The 17,484-nt window shown below is 41.5% G+C and overlaps 1 protein-coding gene across 3 annotated transcripts in view; it reads left to right on the top strand.

Annotated features, from left to right (window-relative positions):
* Nucleotides 1-17,484, top strand: part of LOC140734229 (interleukin-13 receptor subunit alpha-2-like) — a 70,146-nt gene that overhangs the window by 25,800 nt on the left and 26,862 nt on the right. For 2 of the 3 annotated variants that reach the window (XM_073057918.1, XM_073057917.1), the window contains exons 3-8: nt 2,906-3,087; nt 5,383-5,525; nt 8,851-9,010; nt 10,346-10,433; nt 13,025-13,206; nt 15,502-15,644. In XM_073057918.1, coding sequence (XP_072914019.1) covers nt 2,906-3,087; nt 5,383-5,525; nt 8,851-9,010; nt 10,346-10,433; nt 13,025-13,206; nt 15,502-15,644 — 898 coding nt within the window. Of the gene's footprint in view, nt 1-2,905; nt 3,088-3,419; nt 3,591-5,382; nt 5,526-8,850; nt 9,011-10,345; nt 10,434-13,024; nt 13,207-15,501; nt 15,645-17,484 lie in introns of those variants that run through there. The other variant, XM_073057919.1, reaches the window with a different exon arrangement.

Raw genomic sequence — 17,484 nt, 5'->3', positions numbered from 1 at the left:
TTAAATCAATGAGAATGATGTAATCAGCAAACTAAAGTATGGAATTGGAGCTGTAATTAGCCTCGCAATCATAAGTATGAAGCAAGTAGAGCAGGGAGCTAGGCACACACCCTTGTGATGCACCCGAACTGATGGAAATTGTGGAGGGGATTTTGTTGTCAATCCGAACTGATTGAAATCTGCAAGTGAAGAAATCCAGAATCCAGCTGCTCAAAGGGGTATAGAGGCCAAGGTCTTGGAGCGTATTGATTAGTTTGGAGGGGATGATGGTATAGAATGCTGATCTGTAGTCAATGAACAGCATCCTGATGTACACATCTCCACTGTCCATGTGTTCCATGGTTGAGTGAAGAGCCAATGAAATGGCACCTCCTGTTGCCTTGTTGTGATGGTAGGAAAATTGGAGCAGGTCAAAGTCACTTCTCAGGCAGGAGATGACATATTTCATCATCAACCTCTCAAAGCACTTCATCACCGTGGATGTAAGTACTACAGGCACTTGAGGCAAGTTGCCACATTCTTCTTAGACACTGGTATAATTAAAGCCTTCTTGAAGCAAGTGGGTACCCCGACAGCCAAAGCGAGAAGTTAAAGATATTGGAGAACACTCCAGCCAGTTGATCAGATCAGGTCTTCAGTACTTAGCCAAGTACCCTGTCTGGGCCAGACGCTTCCCGTGGATCAACCTCCTGAAGGATACTTTCACATCAGCCACAGAGACTAAATAACAGGGTCATTGGGGCTGGTGGGAGTTAGTTTGTGAAGTTTCTTCCATGTTTTGATGGTCAAAGGGAGCATAAAAAGGCATTGATGTTATTTGGGAGCAAGGCCTGTTGTCAGCAATGTCGCTTGGTTTCACTTTGTGTGAGGTGGCTGTTTTTATAAAGTTCGTGACAACTGTGGTGTATTAATTCAGATCCTCTGATGAATCCTTAAACACAGCCCAATCCACCAATTCGAAGCAATTCCACAGCTGCTCCTCTGTCTCCTGTAACCGCCTCTTTGTTGTTCCGATGTCTGGAGCCTTGCTCTTTAGCCCCTGCCTGTATATAGCTAGGAAGAGGACAGCCAAGTGATCAGATTTCCTGAAATACACCCTAGGCATGGAACAGTAGGCATTCCTAATCATAGTATAGCAGTGGTCAAGCATGTTCGGACCCTGGTGCTGCAGGTGATATGTTGTCCAGATTGATAAAGTATTTAGTAAGTGAGTGCTCCAGCATTGACCTCCTTGATCAACCATAGGTCACAGACAACCCCTTATCCCCTATTACCCAACTAATTTTAAATCCAATGCACTAAATTGCCCTGGATTAGATAGGTTCCTCCCATGCAGGACCTTACTAAAGCCCACATAGAAAACGCCAGCTGCAATATCCTCATCAACATATTAAATTATCTCTTCCAAAAATTCAAATTAGGAATGCCAATTTGACTAAGCCATTTTAACTGTCCTTGAAAAATCCCCAAATCTCCAAGAGCAGATTAATCTTGATACAAAAATCCAGGAAGATGATGATGTACTTGGACACATTGGCCAAACCGGGCCCGATCAAAGGTGCATTTGTTTGTCCCTTACGTCTTTCTCACAATTGCAATTTAGTGCTGGATGGTACTAATGCAAGTACTGCAGTACTATCCCATCAGTGAGTTGCTCAATAGTGATGCAGCTGGATTTATTGCATGCAGTTGTGTTTACGCCACGTTGCCGAGAAGATGCGCGGTCCAATAAATTTAGCAAGTGATCGTCTTGAATGTTTTTACTGGTATCACAGACCCGATGGACATTGGTAATTCACAATGCCGCATGTCCAGTTCACTGGTTCATTGGCAAAATCAAAGGCATGGGAGCTGTGTTGCCACTGACTAGGAGACAAGATACCGACATGCTCTGTGAGAGTCTTGGTGGTACACACTAGATTCCTTGCAGGGTAGGGAGCTGGCCACTCCTGTTGGTCCTGCCCTCCAGTGTTCAGCCAGAGGATGAACAAGCTGGACCAGGACAATCTACAGTCATGCCACTTAGTTACTTGGTCTATATTTGATTTTCTTTGTGACTGTATGTTTTTTTCTGAAATCATAACCATATTTGCTATTTATGCTTTGTGCTGTTGGTAATGTGTTTGGTACTTTGGTCCTGAAGGAACGCTGTTTCATTTGGCTATATTCATGTACTGTTGAATGATAATTAAACTTGAACTTGAATTTGAAGAGACTGAAGGCACTGGAATCTGGAGCAACAATAGTGTGCCACAGAAACTCAGTGAGCCAAGCAGCATCTGTGAAGAACAAAGAATTATCAACATTTCAGGTTGAAACCTTGCATCACAACTGAGATTAACCCACAGTAACACATGCAAAATCCTGGAGAAACTCAGCAGATCAGGTTGCATCTATGGAGCAGCATAAAGAGCTAATGTTTCAGGAAGAAACCTTGCATCAGGACTGTGAAAGAAGTCAGAATAAGCCAGTGGGGTAGGCAAGGAGTACAAGCCAGAAGGTGATAGGTGAAAGCAGGTAAGGGGGGAAGTAGATGGGTGAGGAAGAGGAGATGAAATGAGAGCTGGGAGGTGATAAGTGGAAAAAGTGAATGGCTGAAGAAGAAGCATCTGCAGGAACTCCTGTGTTTCAGATTAATCAGTTTCCTCAGAATGTTACCAGATAATCAGATGCTGCTTCCAGTTAATGCTTCAAAGTGGCTATGATTCAGCAGGGAATTTATCTCATCAAGTTCCATTCTGAAAATACTTGTTTTTCAAAGAAGTAGCACCGATAAATAAACAGTACTATGCGTATGAATTTTTAGACTATCTTTCTTTCTTCTTATCATTTTGTAAGTATAACTTTTACAATGTTTAATTTCCCACTCATAACAGAAAATATGGCTATTTGCTTTTCTTTGCAGGTATGTCTCAGAACCAGCAGTGGAATGTAGGAACTACATTCAGCAGGGTGGCTATAACGTTGGATGTAATTTCTCAGCCAGTGACATTATACAATTCAAAGACTTTCACGTTTTCATAAATGGATCCAGTGATTCAGGAATCATTACAGCAAGCAACAAAAAGTTTCAGCTTCAGGACCAAGGTAAGAGTATTTGTTAAGAAAACTCTGGCTGAGATTGGTAAAGCCAAAATCACGCTCTTTGGGGAAGATTATTCCATTTATTTATATTAATGTCCAGTGACAGAAGAAGTGACAAAAAAAAATTCCAGCTCAGGTCAATGCTGAGAGAACTCAGAACTAGTAAAACACTGGGAGACAGTGATGTCAGTGTAAGTTAACAGATGGGTTTCCATAACGTACTTAGGTCCTGGCAGTGGGGCATGGTGCAGTTAAAGATATTGTAGATTGAGTTAGTTGGGCATATTACTCATAAATCTTCAAAGGTGATCATAGATTCCAAGATGGCGGTGCGACGCAGCTTGCAGCAGCCACTCCGGAGCTGATTATCTGTTATTTGTGAAGTGGGGTGCCGTGCGCAATCATAATCGATTGAAAACGGATGTGGGAGCATGGAAGAACTTCGGGAAATCTCCAGGAAGACCTTCTTCGTTGCTGCTGCTGCTGTGAGGTCCGGGACTCTGCCGGTAAGAACAGACCCCCAGTCCTTGGGGTCGTGTTACCGATGGCCGTTGGCGGGGCCGTCTTAATACGCTCGGCAGAGAATGGTGCTTGGAGAAGCTGTGCTGGAGGGGATGGTCGTCGGCTCAGAGGCTCGACGGACTCAGAGTCCGCTGCGGTCAGGTCACTTTCGGTGTGTGCTGCATCTGCGAGGCTGAGTCGGGCAGCGCCGTGGAAGTCCATAGCGGGGGTATTCCCTTCTGCCGCTGGCATGGGATGGCGAGTCTGTCGGGAACCTGGGGACTTGTAGAAACTGTGTGGTGATTTCTTTTGAACTTCTAGTCCTTTAATATCTTTAGACTATTTTTACTGTGCCCATAGTCTGTTTTTTTAAATCAATTATGCTATTGTTTGCACTGTTGTAACTATATGTTGTAACTACGTGGTTTTGTGCAGGTCTTGTTGCTTTAGTTTTTGGTCTTGTTTGTCTGGTGGATTTGGAGCTCCTTTCCGTGGAACGCGCTAAGACGGTAGCGCGATATTAATACACAGCAGCCTCTCTGGACTCTGGATTGGGGAATGCCAAACGTTATGTGGATTTCCTGGTGTAGTCTGTTTTGTCATATGCTTTTGTGATATCATTCTGGAGGAACGTTGTCTCATTTTTTAACTGCATTGCATTTATGGTTTCTAAATGACAATAAACTGAATCTGAATCTGAGATGTTGTTGACTTGCATATCATCACATTAATTTCTGCTGATAGCATTCTGTTATGTAATGGTTTGCTTTGAATTTTAAGGCAATCTATCCTCAAAAGATCAATGGTGAGCTCAGTTGCAAAGCTAGATTTTTTGCTCGTTTGGATTTCAATATTTGGCTGATTTGCCAGTTAACTTGATTCTACCCAATTCTCTTACTTTTATCAATGGTTTCTGATTTGTTATTGTGACTCTGAATTGCTGCACTGGGTCCAACCCCAGCAATGACCTTAGCGTTATAATCATTAACTTACAATCAAAAAGTAAGTCCGTAATTTATTTAGTAAGAAAATAAACTTCAATATAAATGATAAACGAATAGTTACACATACTTTAGTAATCAGGTGAAGAAATGAATCTTTGAGAAAAATCTTCAAAGATGTGTTTTAGGCAAGTTAATTTTGAGTTTTAAATCTCTGATCAAAGAGAGACCAACATTTAGTTTGAAAGTTTCAGGTGGGATGGTAGCATAGTGCTCAACATAACACTTCAGAGGGCTAACAACCCACATATACTTTCCTCCACTGGCTGGAAGAGTTTGTACATTTTTTCTGTGGCTGTTTGGATTTCCTCCAGGTGCTCTGCTTTCCTCCCACTTTCCAAAGACATATGGTTAGGGTTAGTGAGTTGTGGGCATGCTACCTTGGCACCAGAATCATGGAGAGACTTGGAGGCTGCCCAGCACACTCCTCGCTGATTTGATTTGATGCAAAGTACACATTTCACTTTGTGTTTTGCTGTACAGGTGACAAATAAAGCTAATCTTTTATCTTTTGAAAGTTTCATGATCACCATTGTTGACTCCAGCTTTTTATTTCAGATTAATTCATATCATCTGGATGGTATGCAATCAAACACATGTACAGATCTGTAGCTAATGTGTCTAGATAGTTAATGATGTGGGAAGTTTTCTTTCATATCCTACAGATGAGGAAATTGCAATATCCAATCTTCGGATTGAATTTGAACTGATGCCAAAATTCTGATGAAGCTCCACTCTGATAAGCTTGGATTAAGCTCCTTTTCTAACAGGACTAAAATTATTTGCTACATTTCAGTGCAACCCTTTCCACCTGGAAACCTGAGAGTCAAAACTTCAGAAAGCAATGGTCTCCTCCTGAAATGGGACGCTCCAATGGACACAGAGAGATGTTTGGAATATGAAATCAGGCACCGGAATAACAAGGACAAGGAGTGGCAGGTACAGAGTGACAGTGACTACGCCATGAACACGAGTTTCCTGTCGAGGCTAATAACTAACTCTGAAGAGTAGGTTAGAGCAGCAGAAGTGGTGTAACACCTGCCACTGTCAATTAAGATGAAGGGTTCCTCCCTTTGGCAACTGGATTGGATCTCTGTTGGTCTTTCCTCACACTGAAGGCCATCTGCTTTATAGCTGGAAAAATAGACATAGAGCTATAGGATAATGCACGTAAATCAGCCATGATGGAATGGTAGAGCAGGTTCAATGGGTGAATGGCCTAGTTCTGTTCCCATATCATAAAGTCTTATGGCTCAGCTTGTACATGGCAACTGAGATATCTTCCTAAGCTGGTTCCATATGCCTGCATTTCGGCCATATCCCTTTACAACTTTCCTATACACGTATAAACCTATCCAAATGTCTTTCAACTGTTGTAATTGTTCCTGCCTCCCCCACTTCCTGTGGAAGCTCATTCCATATATCCACCACCTTGCCCCTTGAAAATCTTGCCCCTGTTCCAACTGAAATGATATCAGTTTAAAGCTGTTTCATGGAAACAAAACGGCTTGGGGAAAGATCTTGATATCCTGGTCTCTCTGCCTGGAATCACCACATTACTCCATGAAACTGAAAGGATCATCTGCATCTATATATGTCTGATTTGGTTGTCTCATTTTATCATTTCACCTGTTCATGATATTTTTTCAAATTTCCTTGTGCTATTTCCAGTAGCGTTTGCTATTTTCTTATACACCACATATGGACTGATTGAGTTTTCAGTAGTTCTCAAAGGTATCTTATCACTTCCTTAAGTCCCATTTATCCTCAAAAACAATGCATTTCCACAATGTCATTATCTGCTCAGTCATAAGGGTTTAGAAATGAAGTATTTTCCAATTATTTTCAAAATGCAAGTACGTAAGAATACTCCCAAAGTTGAGTTTGGGTGAAGGGAGATTTATTCTTCATGCAGCTTCCCAATTTGACTTGGAGCACTTGATTATTAACTTTCAACAACTTGTCATTGCAGAATGGCATTAAAATATATAGCATAAATGTTATCAAACAGAATTTGACTGATTTATTGAAGATTTAAAAAAACTGTATGAGCTGGCAATTAAAATAAAAGAAAAAGCTGGAACTTCTTAGAAGGACAGGCTGTCACTGTGGGAACGTTTCACATAGAAGCCCTTGCCTTCGACCTAGAAAGGAGAGAAATGAAGTTTGTTAAGCTGCAGGAAAGAGAGGGGAGGGAAGATGTCTCCGATAAGGTAAAATTAGGGTGACCATGGAGTTAAGCTGTAAACAGGGTATCTAGTTAGTGAGTGAGTAGTTTTCTGGTCACCCGTTGACTGCATTCTGTAATTGGTGTTCATAATGTGGCCTTCCCTAACTTATTGAAACCAATTATAAACTAAGCAGCTGTTTTGCAGAGCCCCTGTGCTTTGCAATGGGCATCTTGTGTTCCTGACTGCAAAAAGTTTTAACTCCCCTACTCACTTCCATGCTGTCCTAGTGTTCTTGTCCCATGCACACTCATGCATCCATGATGAAGGTTCTCGAACTGAAACATCAGTTGTCCATTTCCATCCATAGATGTTGCCTGACTTGATGAGTCCCTCCAGCATTTTACGTGTTGTGTCCATCCATCTTAATTTTCTACTTTCTTTTTTCACCTTTCCTAATCCCCTCAATCACATGATCCCACCTGCCCATCATCCAATCCCCACCTGGTTCAACCAGCATCTATCCCTTGGATTAATGAACCATCTCTCCATTCCATCCCCCTTATGGTTATACACTGGCAGTCTTTCCTCTTCCATCCCAGAGCTGATGTAGGATCTTGATCGTAAACATCAGCTTTTACCTTTTGCCTCCGCAGATGCTACCGGACCAGCTGAGTTCTTCCAGCATTCTGTGCTTTGTTCTAGGTTTCGGCCATCTCATTTGTCTTCAGACAATAACTGATAACATCAGAATCAGGTTTATTATCACTGGCATGTGACGTGAAATTTGTTAACTTAGCAGCAGCAATTCAATGCAATACGTAATATAGAAGAGAAATAAAAATAAAAATAATAATAATAATAAATCAATCAATCAATCAATTACAGTATACTTATATTGAATAGATTAAAAATGTGCAAAAGGCCAGAAATACTGTATGTTAAATAAAGTGAGATAGTGTCCAAGGGTTGAGTTTTCATTTAGGAATCAGATGGCAGAGGGGAAGAAGCTGTTCCTGAATCATTGAGTGTGTGCCTTCAGGCTTCTGTACCTCCTACCTGATGGTAACAGTGAGAAAAGGGCATGCCCTGGGTGCTGGAGGTCCTTAGTAATGGACGCTGCCTTTCTGAGACACCGCTCCCCGAAGATGTCCTGGTTGCTTTGTAGGCCAGTACCCAAGATGGAGCTGACTAGCTTTACGACCCTCTGCAGCTTCTTTTGGTCCTGTGCAGTAGTGCCCCCCACCCCCGCATACCAGATAGTGATGCAGCCTGTCAGAATGCTCTCCGCAGTACATTTATGGAAGTTTTTGAGTGTGTTTGTTAATATGCCAAAACTCTTCAAACTCCTAATGAAGTATAACCGCTGTCTTGCCTTCTTTATAACTACATCGATATGTTGGGACCAGATTAGATCCTCAGAGATCTTGACACCCAGGAACTTGAAACTGCTCACTCTCTCCACTTCTGATCCCTCTATGTGGATTGGTATGTTTTCCTTCATCTTACCCTTCCTGAAGTCCACAATCAGATATTTCGTCTTACTGATGTTGAGTGCCAGGTTGTTGCTGCAGCACCACTCCACTAGTTGGCGTATCTCACTCCTGTACGCCCTCTCGTCACCACCTGAAATTCTATCAACAATGGTTGTATCATCAGCAAATTTATAGATGGTATTTGCGCAGTGCCTGGCCACACGGTCATGTGTATATAGAGAGTAGAGCAGTGGGCTAAGCACACACCCCTGAGGGGCGCCAGTGTTGATTGTCAGCAAGGAGGATATGTTATCACCAATCCGCACAGACTGTGGTCTTCCGGTTAGGAAGTCGAGGATCCAATTGCAGAGGGAGGTACAGAGGCCCAGGTTCTGCAACTTCTCAATCAGGATTGTGGGAATGATGATATTAAATGCTGAGCTACAGTTGATGAATGGCATCCTGACGTAGGAGTTTGTGTTGTCGTGGTCTAAAGCCCTGTGGAGAGCCATTGATATTGCAGCATTGAGATTGAGGACACATTGTTAAGTACTGCATTTCGATTTTAAACTCATCATCGCATTTGACTACATTCCACTTTTTCATGATTTCTCCATGTAGAAAGTATCAGTCACAACGCAGACAAAGTTTAATTTTGTGAGTGTGGATCCAGAGAAGCTCTACACCTTTCAAGTGAGAAGCAAGATTAACATATATTGTGGCACAACTGAGCTGTGGAGTGGGTGGAGCCTCCCTGCTTACTGGGGAAATTTTATCACAGGTAAACAACATTACTGTATAATCTTGGAATCGTAGAAATGTACAACACTGTTCATTTGCCTGTTCTGTCCTTTATTTATTTAGTCAATTACCTTTGGTAGGCCTGAAAACTGCAATCAGATAATGCATTCAGAATCAGAATCAAGTTATCACCGGCATGTGTCGTGAAATTTGTTAACTTAGTAGCAGCAATTCAATGCAATACATAATATAGCATAAATAAATAAATTACAGTATATGAATATTGGAGATTAAAACTCATGCAAAAACAGAACAAATATATATTGAAAAAATGAGGTCATGTTTAAGGATTTGATGTCCATTTAGGAATTGGATGGGAGAGGGAAAGAAGCTGTTCCTGAATCACCGAATGTGTGCCTTCAGGTTTCTGTACCTCCTACCTGATGGTAACAATGAGAAAAGGGCAAGCCCTGGGTGCCAGGGGTCCTTAATAATGGACGCTGCCTTTCTGAGACACTGCTCCCTAAAGATGTCCTGGGTACTTTGTAGGCTAGAACAGACTAAATTTACAACCCTCTGCAGCTTCTTTCGGTTCTGTCTTTCCGCCAACATCCCAACTCTATGTTAAGTGGATTTTCCATGTTACAGTCACATGGCTGTTCTCCTGCAACGTATATTCACACCTATATGAAACACTGTTGCAGGAAAACATCATCCATCATCAAGGACCCTCACCATGCTCACTTCCTGCTGCTGCCATCAGGAAGGAGGTACAGGAGGATTAGGTCTACATCACCAGGTTCAGAAACAGTTATTACCCCTCCACCATCAGAGCCAGAGTGGATAACTTCACTCCATCCGCAACTGAACAATTGATTCCACAACCTATGGACTCATTTTCAAGCACTCTACAGCTCATATTCTCAATATTTATCATTTACTTATTTATTTATTTTTTCTTTTTGTATTTGCACAATTTGTTGTCTTTTGAGATTGATTGTTTGTCCATCTTTCTTTGTGTGCAGTTTTGTGGGAATATAAGCAGTAAGTATGGACAGTGGATGCACCCATGAGAAATGCGATGTTACATTTCCAGATTAATCTTAAAATCACCCGTTATTAACTGCAGGCCGCATTCTCCTATTCTGGGCAAACTTATTCTGATCCCTTTACAATCTTTGTGTATCCATCATGTTGTTTTTCAACCCTCTTTATTTCCAGTGTTGCTGACTTCAAAATTAGGCTGGTTGGAAATTCAAGGATCTGTAGAGAATCTGGTTTATCAGCTCTGAAATTTTAAAAATTTAGTTACATTTTGCTTAAGTTTGGATAGTTTGAGCACAATGAGTAAGTCCCTCTTCTACCTCCATTCTAGATGTGAATTGTATTGTCCACAATGAAGAATATATGACGTGTACATGGAACATCACTGGAGGGAACATAAAATACACCATGTACCACTGGTGAGTATACCAACCACCTGAAGTCATCTGGGGACTTCCATGAATTCATTCTGGGAGTATTTAATGTAGAAGTACTTTGGTAATCTTAGGACATTAAGGATCACAGAATTAAAGATTAAAGAATGGAAGGAAGCTGGCCCATCAAATCTATACGTCCCCTCAAAGTAAGAACAATCCACCTTATCTCACTCCCTGCCTCCAAGCCATCCCATTTTACCCCAACAGCCTTTGAAATTCTATTTTTTTAAAGAAATATTTATCCAGCTTCCTTTTGAAAACTACAAATGAATCTGCTTCCAGTATCACCTCTGGCAATGCATGTCAGAACCTACCATGTCACTTTTGGATTCTTGGCCAGTCACCTTCAATGAAAGCAGGCTCTCCCCATCCACGCTCTTTATTGCTTTAAACACCTCTATCAAATCTCCTTGCAAACTTTCCGGTTCCAGGAAGAACAACACCAACTTCTTTTGCCTATTCACAGAACTGAAGTTCCTCATTGCGAGAGTCTAGATAGAATGTTCCACTACTTTTCCAAGGCCTTTATATCTTTGTTAAAATCCCAATATCGCTTATTTTTCCTTTTTATCTACTTCTTGGACCTTCCTTGCCTTTTACAAAATATAATGCACCCCCTTCCAGATCACACTGTTCCTGCACCCCCTTCCAGATCACACTGTTCCTGCACCCCCTTCCAGATCACACTGTTCCTGCACCCATTTTAGAATTGTGCCCTCTAAATTCCAAAGCTTCACCTCATTCCTAATGGCCAATTCCGGCATGTCAAGCATGGAACAGTAGGCATTCCTAATCATAGTATAGCAGTGGTCAAGCATGTTCGGACCCTGGTGCTGCAGGTGATATGTTGTCCAGATTGATAAAGTATTTAGTAAGTGAGTGCTCCAGCATTGACCTCCTTGATCAACCATAGGTCACAGACAACCCCTTATCCCCTATTACCCAACTAATTTTAAATCCAGTGCACTAAATTGCCCTGGATTAGATAGGTTCCTCCCATGCAGGACCTTACTAAAGCCCACGTAGAAAACACCAGCTGCAATATCCTCATCAACATACTAAATTATCTCTTCCAAAAATTCAAATTAGGAATGCCAATTTGACTAAGCCATTTTAACTGTCCTTGAAAAATCCCCAAATCTCCAAGAGCAGATTAATCTTGATACAAAAATCCAGGAAGATGATGATGTGCTTGGACACATTGGCCAAACCGGGCCCGATCAAAGGTGCATTTGTTTGTCCCTTACGTCTTTCTCACAATTGCAAGTTAGTGCTGGATGGTACTAATGCAAGTACTGCAGTACTATCCCATCAGTGAGTTGCTCAATAGTGATGCAGCTGGATTTATTGCGTGCAGTTGTGTTTACGCCACGTTGCCGAGAAGATGCGCGGTCCAATAAATTTAGCGAGTGATTCTCTTGAATGTTTTTACTGGTATCACAGACCCGATGGACATTGGTAATTCACAATGCCGCATGTCCGGTTCACTGGTTCATTGGCAAAATCAAAGGCATGGGAGCTGTGTTGCCACTGACTAAGAGACAAGATACCGACATGCTCTGCGAGAGTCTTGGTGGTACACACTAGATTCCTTGCAGGGTAGGGAGCTGGCCACTCCTGTTGGTCCTGCCCTCCAGTGTTCAGCCAGAGGATGAACAAGTTGGACCAGGACAATCTACAGTCATGCCACTTAGTTACTTGGTCTATATTTGATTTTCTTTGTGACTGTATGTTTTTTTCTGAAATCATAACCATATTTGCTATTTATGCTTTGTGCTGTTGGTAATGTGTTTGGTACTTTGGTCCTGAAGGAACGCTGTTTCATTTGGCTATATTCATGTACTGTTGAATGATAATTAAACTTGAACTTGAATTTGAAGAGACTGAAGGCACTGGAATCTGGAGCAACAACAGTGTGCCACAGAAACTCAGTGAGCCAAGCAGCATTTGTGACGAACAAAGAATGATCAACATTTCAGGTTGAAACCTTGCATCACAACTGAGATTAACCCATAGTAACACATGCAAAATCCTGGAGAAACTCAGCAGGTCAGGTTGCATCTATGGAGCAGCATAAAGAGCTAATGTTTCAGGAAGAAACCTTGCATCAGGACTGTGAAAGAAGTCAGAATAAGCCGGTGGGGTAGGCAAGGAGTACAAGCCAGAAGGTGATAGGTGAAAGCAGGTGAGGGGGGAAGTAGATGGGTGAGGAAGAGGAGATGAAATGAGAGCTGGGAGGTGATAAGTGGAAAAAGTGAATGGTTGAAGAAGAAGCATCTGCAGGAACTCCTGTGTTTCAGATTAATCAGTTTCCTCAGAATGTTACCAGATAATCAGATGCTGCTTCCAGTTAATGCTTCAAAGTGGCTATGATTCAGCAGGGAATTTATCTCATCAAGTTCCATTCTGAAAATACTTGTTTTTCAAAGAAGTAGCACCGATAAATAAACAGTACTATGCGTATAAATTTTTAGACTATCTTTCTTTCTTCTTATCATTTTGTAAGTATAACTTTTACAATGTTTAATTTCCCACTCATAACAGAAAATATGGCTATTTGCTTTTCTTTGCAGGTATGTCGCAGAACCAGCAGTGGAATGTAGGAACTACATTCAGCAGGGTGGCTATAACGTTGGATGTAATTTCTCAGCCAGTGACATTATACAATTCAAAGACTTTCACGTTCTCATAAATGGATCCAGTGATTCAGGAATCGTTACAACAAGCAACAGAAAGTTTCAGCTTCAGGACCAAGGTAAGAGCATTTGTTAAGAAAACTCTGGCTGAGATTGGTAAAGCCAAAATCACGCTCTTTGGCGAAGATTATTCCATTTATTTATATTAATGTCCAGTGACAGAAGAAGTGACAAAAAAAAATTCCAGCTCAGGTCAATGCTGAGAGAACTCAGAACTAGTAAAACACTGGGAGTCAGTGATGTCAGTGTAAGTTAACAGATGGGTTTCCATAACGTACTTAGGTCCTGGCAGTGGGGCATGGTGCAGTTAAAGATATTGTAGATTGAGTTAGTTGGGCATATTACTGATAAATCTTCAAAGGTGATCATAGATTCCAAGATGGCGGTGCGACGCAGCTTGCAGCAGCCACTCCGGAGCTGATTATCTGTTATTCGTGAAGTGGGGTGCCGTGCGCAATCAGAATCGATTGAAAACGGATGTGGGAGCATGGAAGAACTTCGGGAAATCTCCAGGAAGACCTTCTTCGTTGCTGCTGCTGCTGTGAGGTCCGGGACTCTGCCGGTAAGAACAGACCCCCAGTCCTTGGGGTCGTGTTACTGATGGCCGTTGGCGGGGCCGTCATAATACGCTCGGCAGAGGATGGTGCTCGGAGAAGCTGTGCTGGAGGGGATGGTCGTCGGCTCAGAGGCTCGACGGACTCAGAGTCCGCTGCGGTCAGGTCGCTTTTGGTGTGTGCTGCATCTGCGAGGCTGAGTCGGGCAGCGCCATGGAAGTCCATAGCGGGGGTATTCCCTTCTGCCGCTGGCGTGGGATGGCGAGTCTGTCGGGAGCCTGGGGACTTGTAGAAACTGTGTGGTGATTTCTTTTGAACTTGTAGTCCTTTAATATCTTTAGACTATTTTTACTGTGCCCATAGTCTGTTTTTTTTAATCAATTATGCTATTGTTTGCACTGTTGTAACTATATGTTGTAACTACGTGGTTTTGTGCAGGTCTTGTAGCTTTAGTTTTTGGTCTTGTTTGTCTGGTGGATTTGGAGCTCCTTTCCGTGGAACGCGCTAAGACGGTAGCGCGATATTAATACACAGCAGCCTCTCTGGACTCTGGATTGGGGATTGCCAAACGTTATGTGGATTTCCTGGTGTAGTCTGTTTTGTCATATGCTTTTGTGATATCATTCTGGAGGAACGTTGTCTCATTTTTTAACTGCATTGCATTTGTGGTTTCTAAATGACAATAAACTGAATCTGAATCTGAGATGTTGTTGACTTGCATATCATGACGTTAATTTCTGCTGATAGCATTCTATTATGTAATGGTTTGCTTTGAATTTTAAGGCAATCTATCCTCAAAAGATCAATGGTGAGCTCAGTTGCAAAGCTAGATTTTTTGCTCGTTTGGATTTCAATATTTGGCTGATTTGCCAGTTAACTTGATTCTATCCAATTCTCTTACTTTTATCAATGGTTTCTGATTTGTTATTGTGACTCTGAATTGCTGCACTGGGTCCAACCCCAGCAATGACCTTAGCGTTATAATCATTAACTTACAATCAAAAAGCAAGTCCGTAATTTATTTAGTAAGAAAATAAACTTCAATATAAATGATAAACGAATAGTTACACATACTTTAGTAATCAGGTGAAGAAATGAATCTTTGAGAAAAATCTTCAAAGATGTGTTTTAGGCAAGTTAATTTTGAGTTTTAAATCTCTGATCAAAGAGAGACCAACATTTAGTTTGAAAGTTTCAGGTGGGATGGTAGCATAGTGCTCAACATAACACTTCAGAGGGCTAACAACCCACATATACTTTCCTCCACTGGCTGGAAGAGTTTGTACATTTTTTCTGTGGCTGTTTGGATTTCCTCCAGGTGCTCTGCTTTCCTCCCACTTTCCAAAGACATATGGTTAGGGTTAGTGAGTTTTGTGCATGCTACCTTGGCACCAGAATCATGGAGAGACTTGGAGGCTGCCCAGCACACTCCTCACTGATTTGATTTGATGCAAAGTACACATTTCAGTTTGTGTTTTGCTGTACAGGTGACAAATAAAGCTAATCTTTTATCTTTTGAAAGTTTCATGATCACCATTGTTGACTCCAGCTTTTTATTTCAGATTAATTCATATCATCTGGATGGTATGCAATCAAACACATGTACAGATCTGTAGCTAATATGTCTGGATAGTTAATGATGTGGGAAGTTTTCATCCATATCCTACAGATGAGGAAATTGCAATATCCAATCTTCGGATTGAATTTGAACTGATGCCAAAATTCTGACGAAGCTCCACTCTGATAAGCTTGGATTAAGCTCCTTTTCTAACAGGACTAAAATTCTTTGCTACATTTCAGTGCAACCCTTTCCACCTGGAAACCTGAGAGTCAATACTTCAGAAAGCAATGGTCTCCTCCTGAAATGGGACGCTCCAATGGACACAGAGAGATGTTTGGAATATGAAATCAGGCACCGGAATAATAAGAACAAGGAGTGGCAGGTACAGAGTGGCAGTGACTACGCCATGAACACGAGTTTCCTGTCGAGGCTAATAACTAACTCTGAAGAGTGGGTTAGAGCAGCAGAAGTGGTGTAACACCTGTCACTGTCAATTAAGATGAAGGGTTCCTCCCTTTGGCAACTGGATTGGATCTCTGTTGGTCTTTCCTCACACTGAAGGCCATCTGCTTTACAGCTGGTAAAATAGACATAGAGCTATAGGATAATGCACATAAATCAGCCATGATGGAATGGTAGAGCAGGTTCAATGGGTGAATGGCCTAGTTCTGTTCCCATATCATAAAGTCTTATGGCTCAGCTTGTACATGGCAACCGAGATATCTTCCTAAGCTGGTTCCATATGCCTGCATTTCAGCCATATCCCTTTACAACTTTCCTATACACGTATAAACCTATCCAAATGTCTTTCAACTGTTGTAATTGTTCCTGCCTCCCCCACTTCCTGTGGAAGCTCATTCCATATATCCACCACCCTCTGTGTGAAAATCTTGCCCCTGTTCCAACTAAAATGATATCAGTTTAAAGCTGTTTCATGGAAACAAAACGGCTTGGGGAAAGATCTTGATATCCTGGTCTCTCTGCCTGGAATCACCACATTACTCCATGAAACTGAAAGGATCGTCTGCATCTATATGTGTCTGATTTGTTTGTCGCATTTTATCATTTCACCTGTTCATGATATTTTTTCAAATTTCCTTGTGCTATTTCCAGTAGTGTTTGCTATTTTCTCATACACCACATATGGACTGATTGAGTTTTCAGTAGTTCTCAAAGGTATCTTATCACTTCCTTAAGTCCCATTTATCCTCAAAAACAATGCATTTCCACAATGTCATTATCTGCTCAGTCATAAGGGTTTAGAAATGAAGTATTTTCCAATTATTTTCAAAATGCAAGTACGTAAGAATACTCCCAAAGTTGAGTTTGGGTGAAGGGAGATTTATTCTACATCCAGCTTCCCAATTTGACTTGGAGCACTTGATTATTAACTTTCTTTCAACAGCTTGTCATTGCAGAATGGCATTAAAATATATAACATTAATGTTATCAAACAAAATTTGATTTAATGAAGATTTAAAAAAACTGTATGAGCTGGCAATTAAAATAAAAGAAAAAGCTGGAACTTCTTAGAAGGACAGGCTGTCACTGTGGGAACGTTTCACACAGAAGCCCTTGCCTTAGACCTAGAAAGGAGAGAAATGAAGTTTGTTAAGCTGCAGGAAAGAGAGGGGAGGGAAGATGTCTCCAATAAGGTAAAATTAGGGTGACCATGGAGTTAAGCTGTAAGCAGGGTATCTAGTTAGTGAGTGAGTAGTTTTCTGGTCACCCGTTGACTGCTTTCTGTAATTGGTGTTCATAATGTGGCCTTCCCTAACTTATTGAAACCAAGTATAAACTAAGCAACTGTTTTGCAGAGCCCCTGTGCTTTGCAATGGGCATCTTGTGTTCCTGACTGCAAAAAGTTTTAACTCCCCTACTCACTTCCATGCTGTCCTAGTGTTCTTGTCCCATGCACACTCATGCATCCATGATGAAGGTTCTCGAACTGAAACATCAGTTGTCCATTTCCATCCATAGTTGTTGCCTGACTTGATGAGTCCCTCCAGCATTTTACGTGTTGTGTCCATCCATCTTAATTTTCTACTTTCTTTTTTCACCTTTCCTAATCCCCTCAATCACATGATCCCACCTGCCCATCATCCAATCCCCACCTGGTTCAACCAGCATCTATCCCTTGGATTAATGAACCATCTCTCCATTCCATCCCCCTTATGGTTATACACTGGCAGTCTTTCCTCTTCCATCCCAGAGCTGATGTA

The sequence above is a fragment of the Hemitrygon akajei genome, chromosome 10, assembly GCF_048418815.1.
Source record: "Hemitrygon akajei chromosome 10, sHemAka1.3, whole genome shotgun sequence".
NCBI lineage: Eukaryota > Metazoa > Chordata > Chondrichthyes > Myliobatiformes > Dasyatidae > Hemitrygon > Hemitrygon akajei.
Note: the sequence above shows the minus strand (reverse complement) of the source record. Positions and strands in the feature narration are given on the sequence as shown.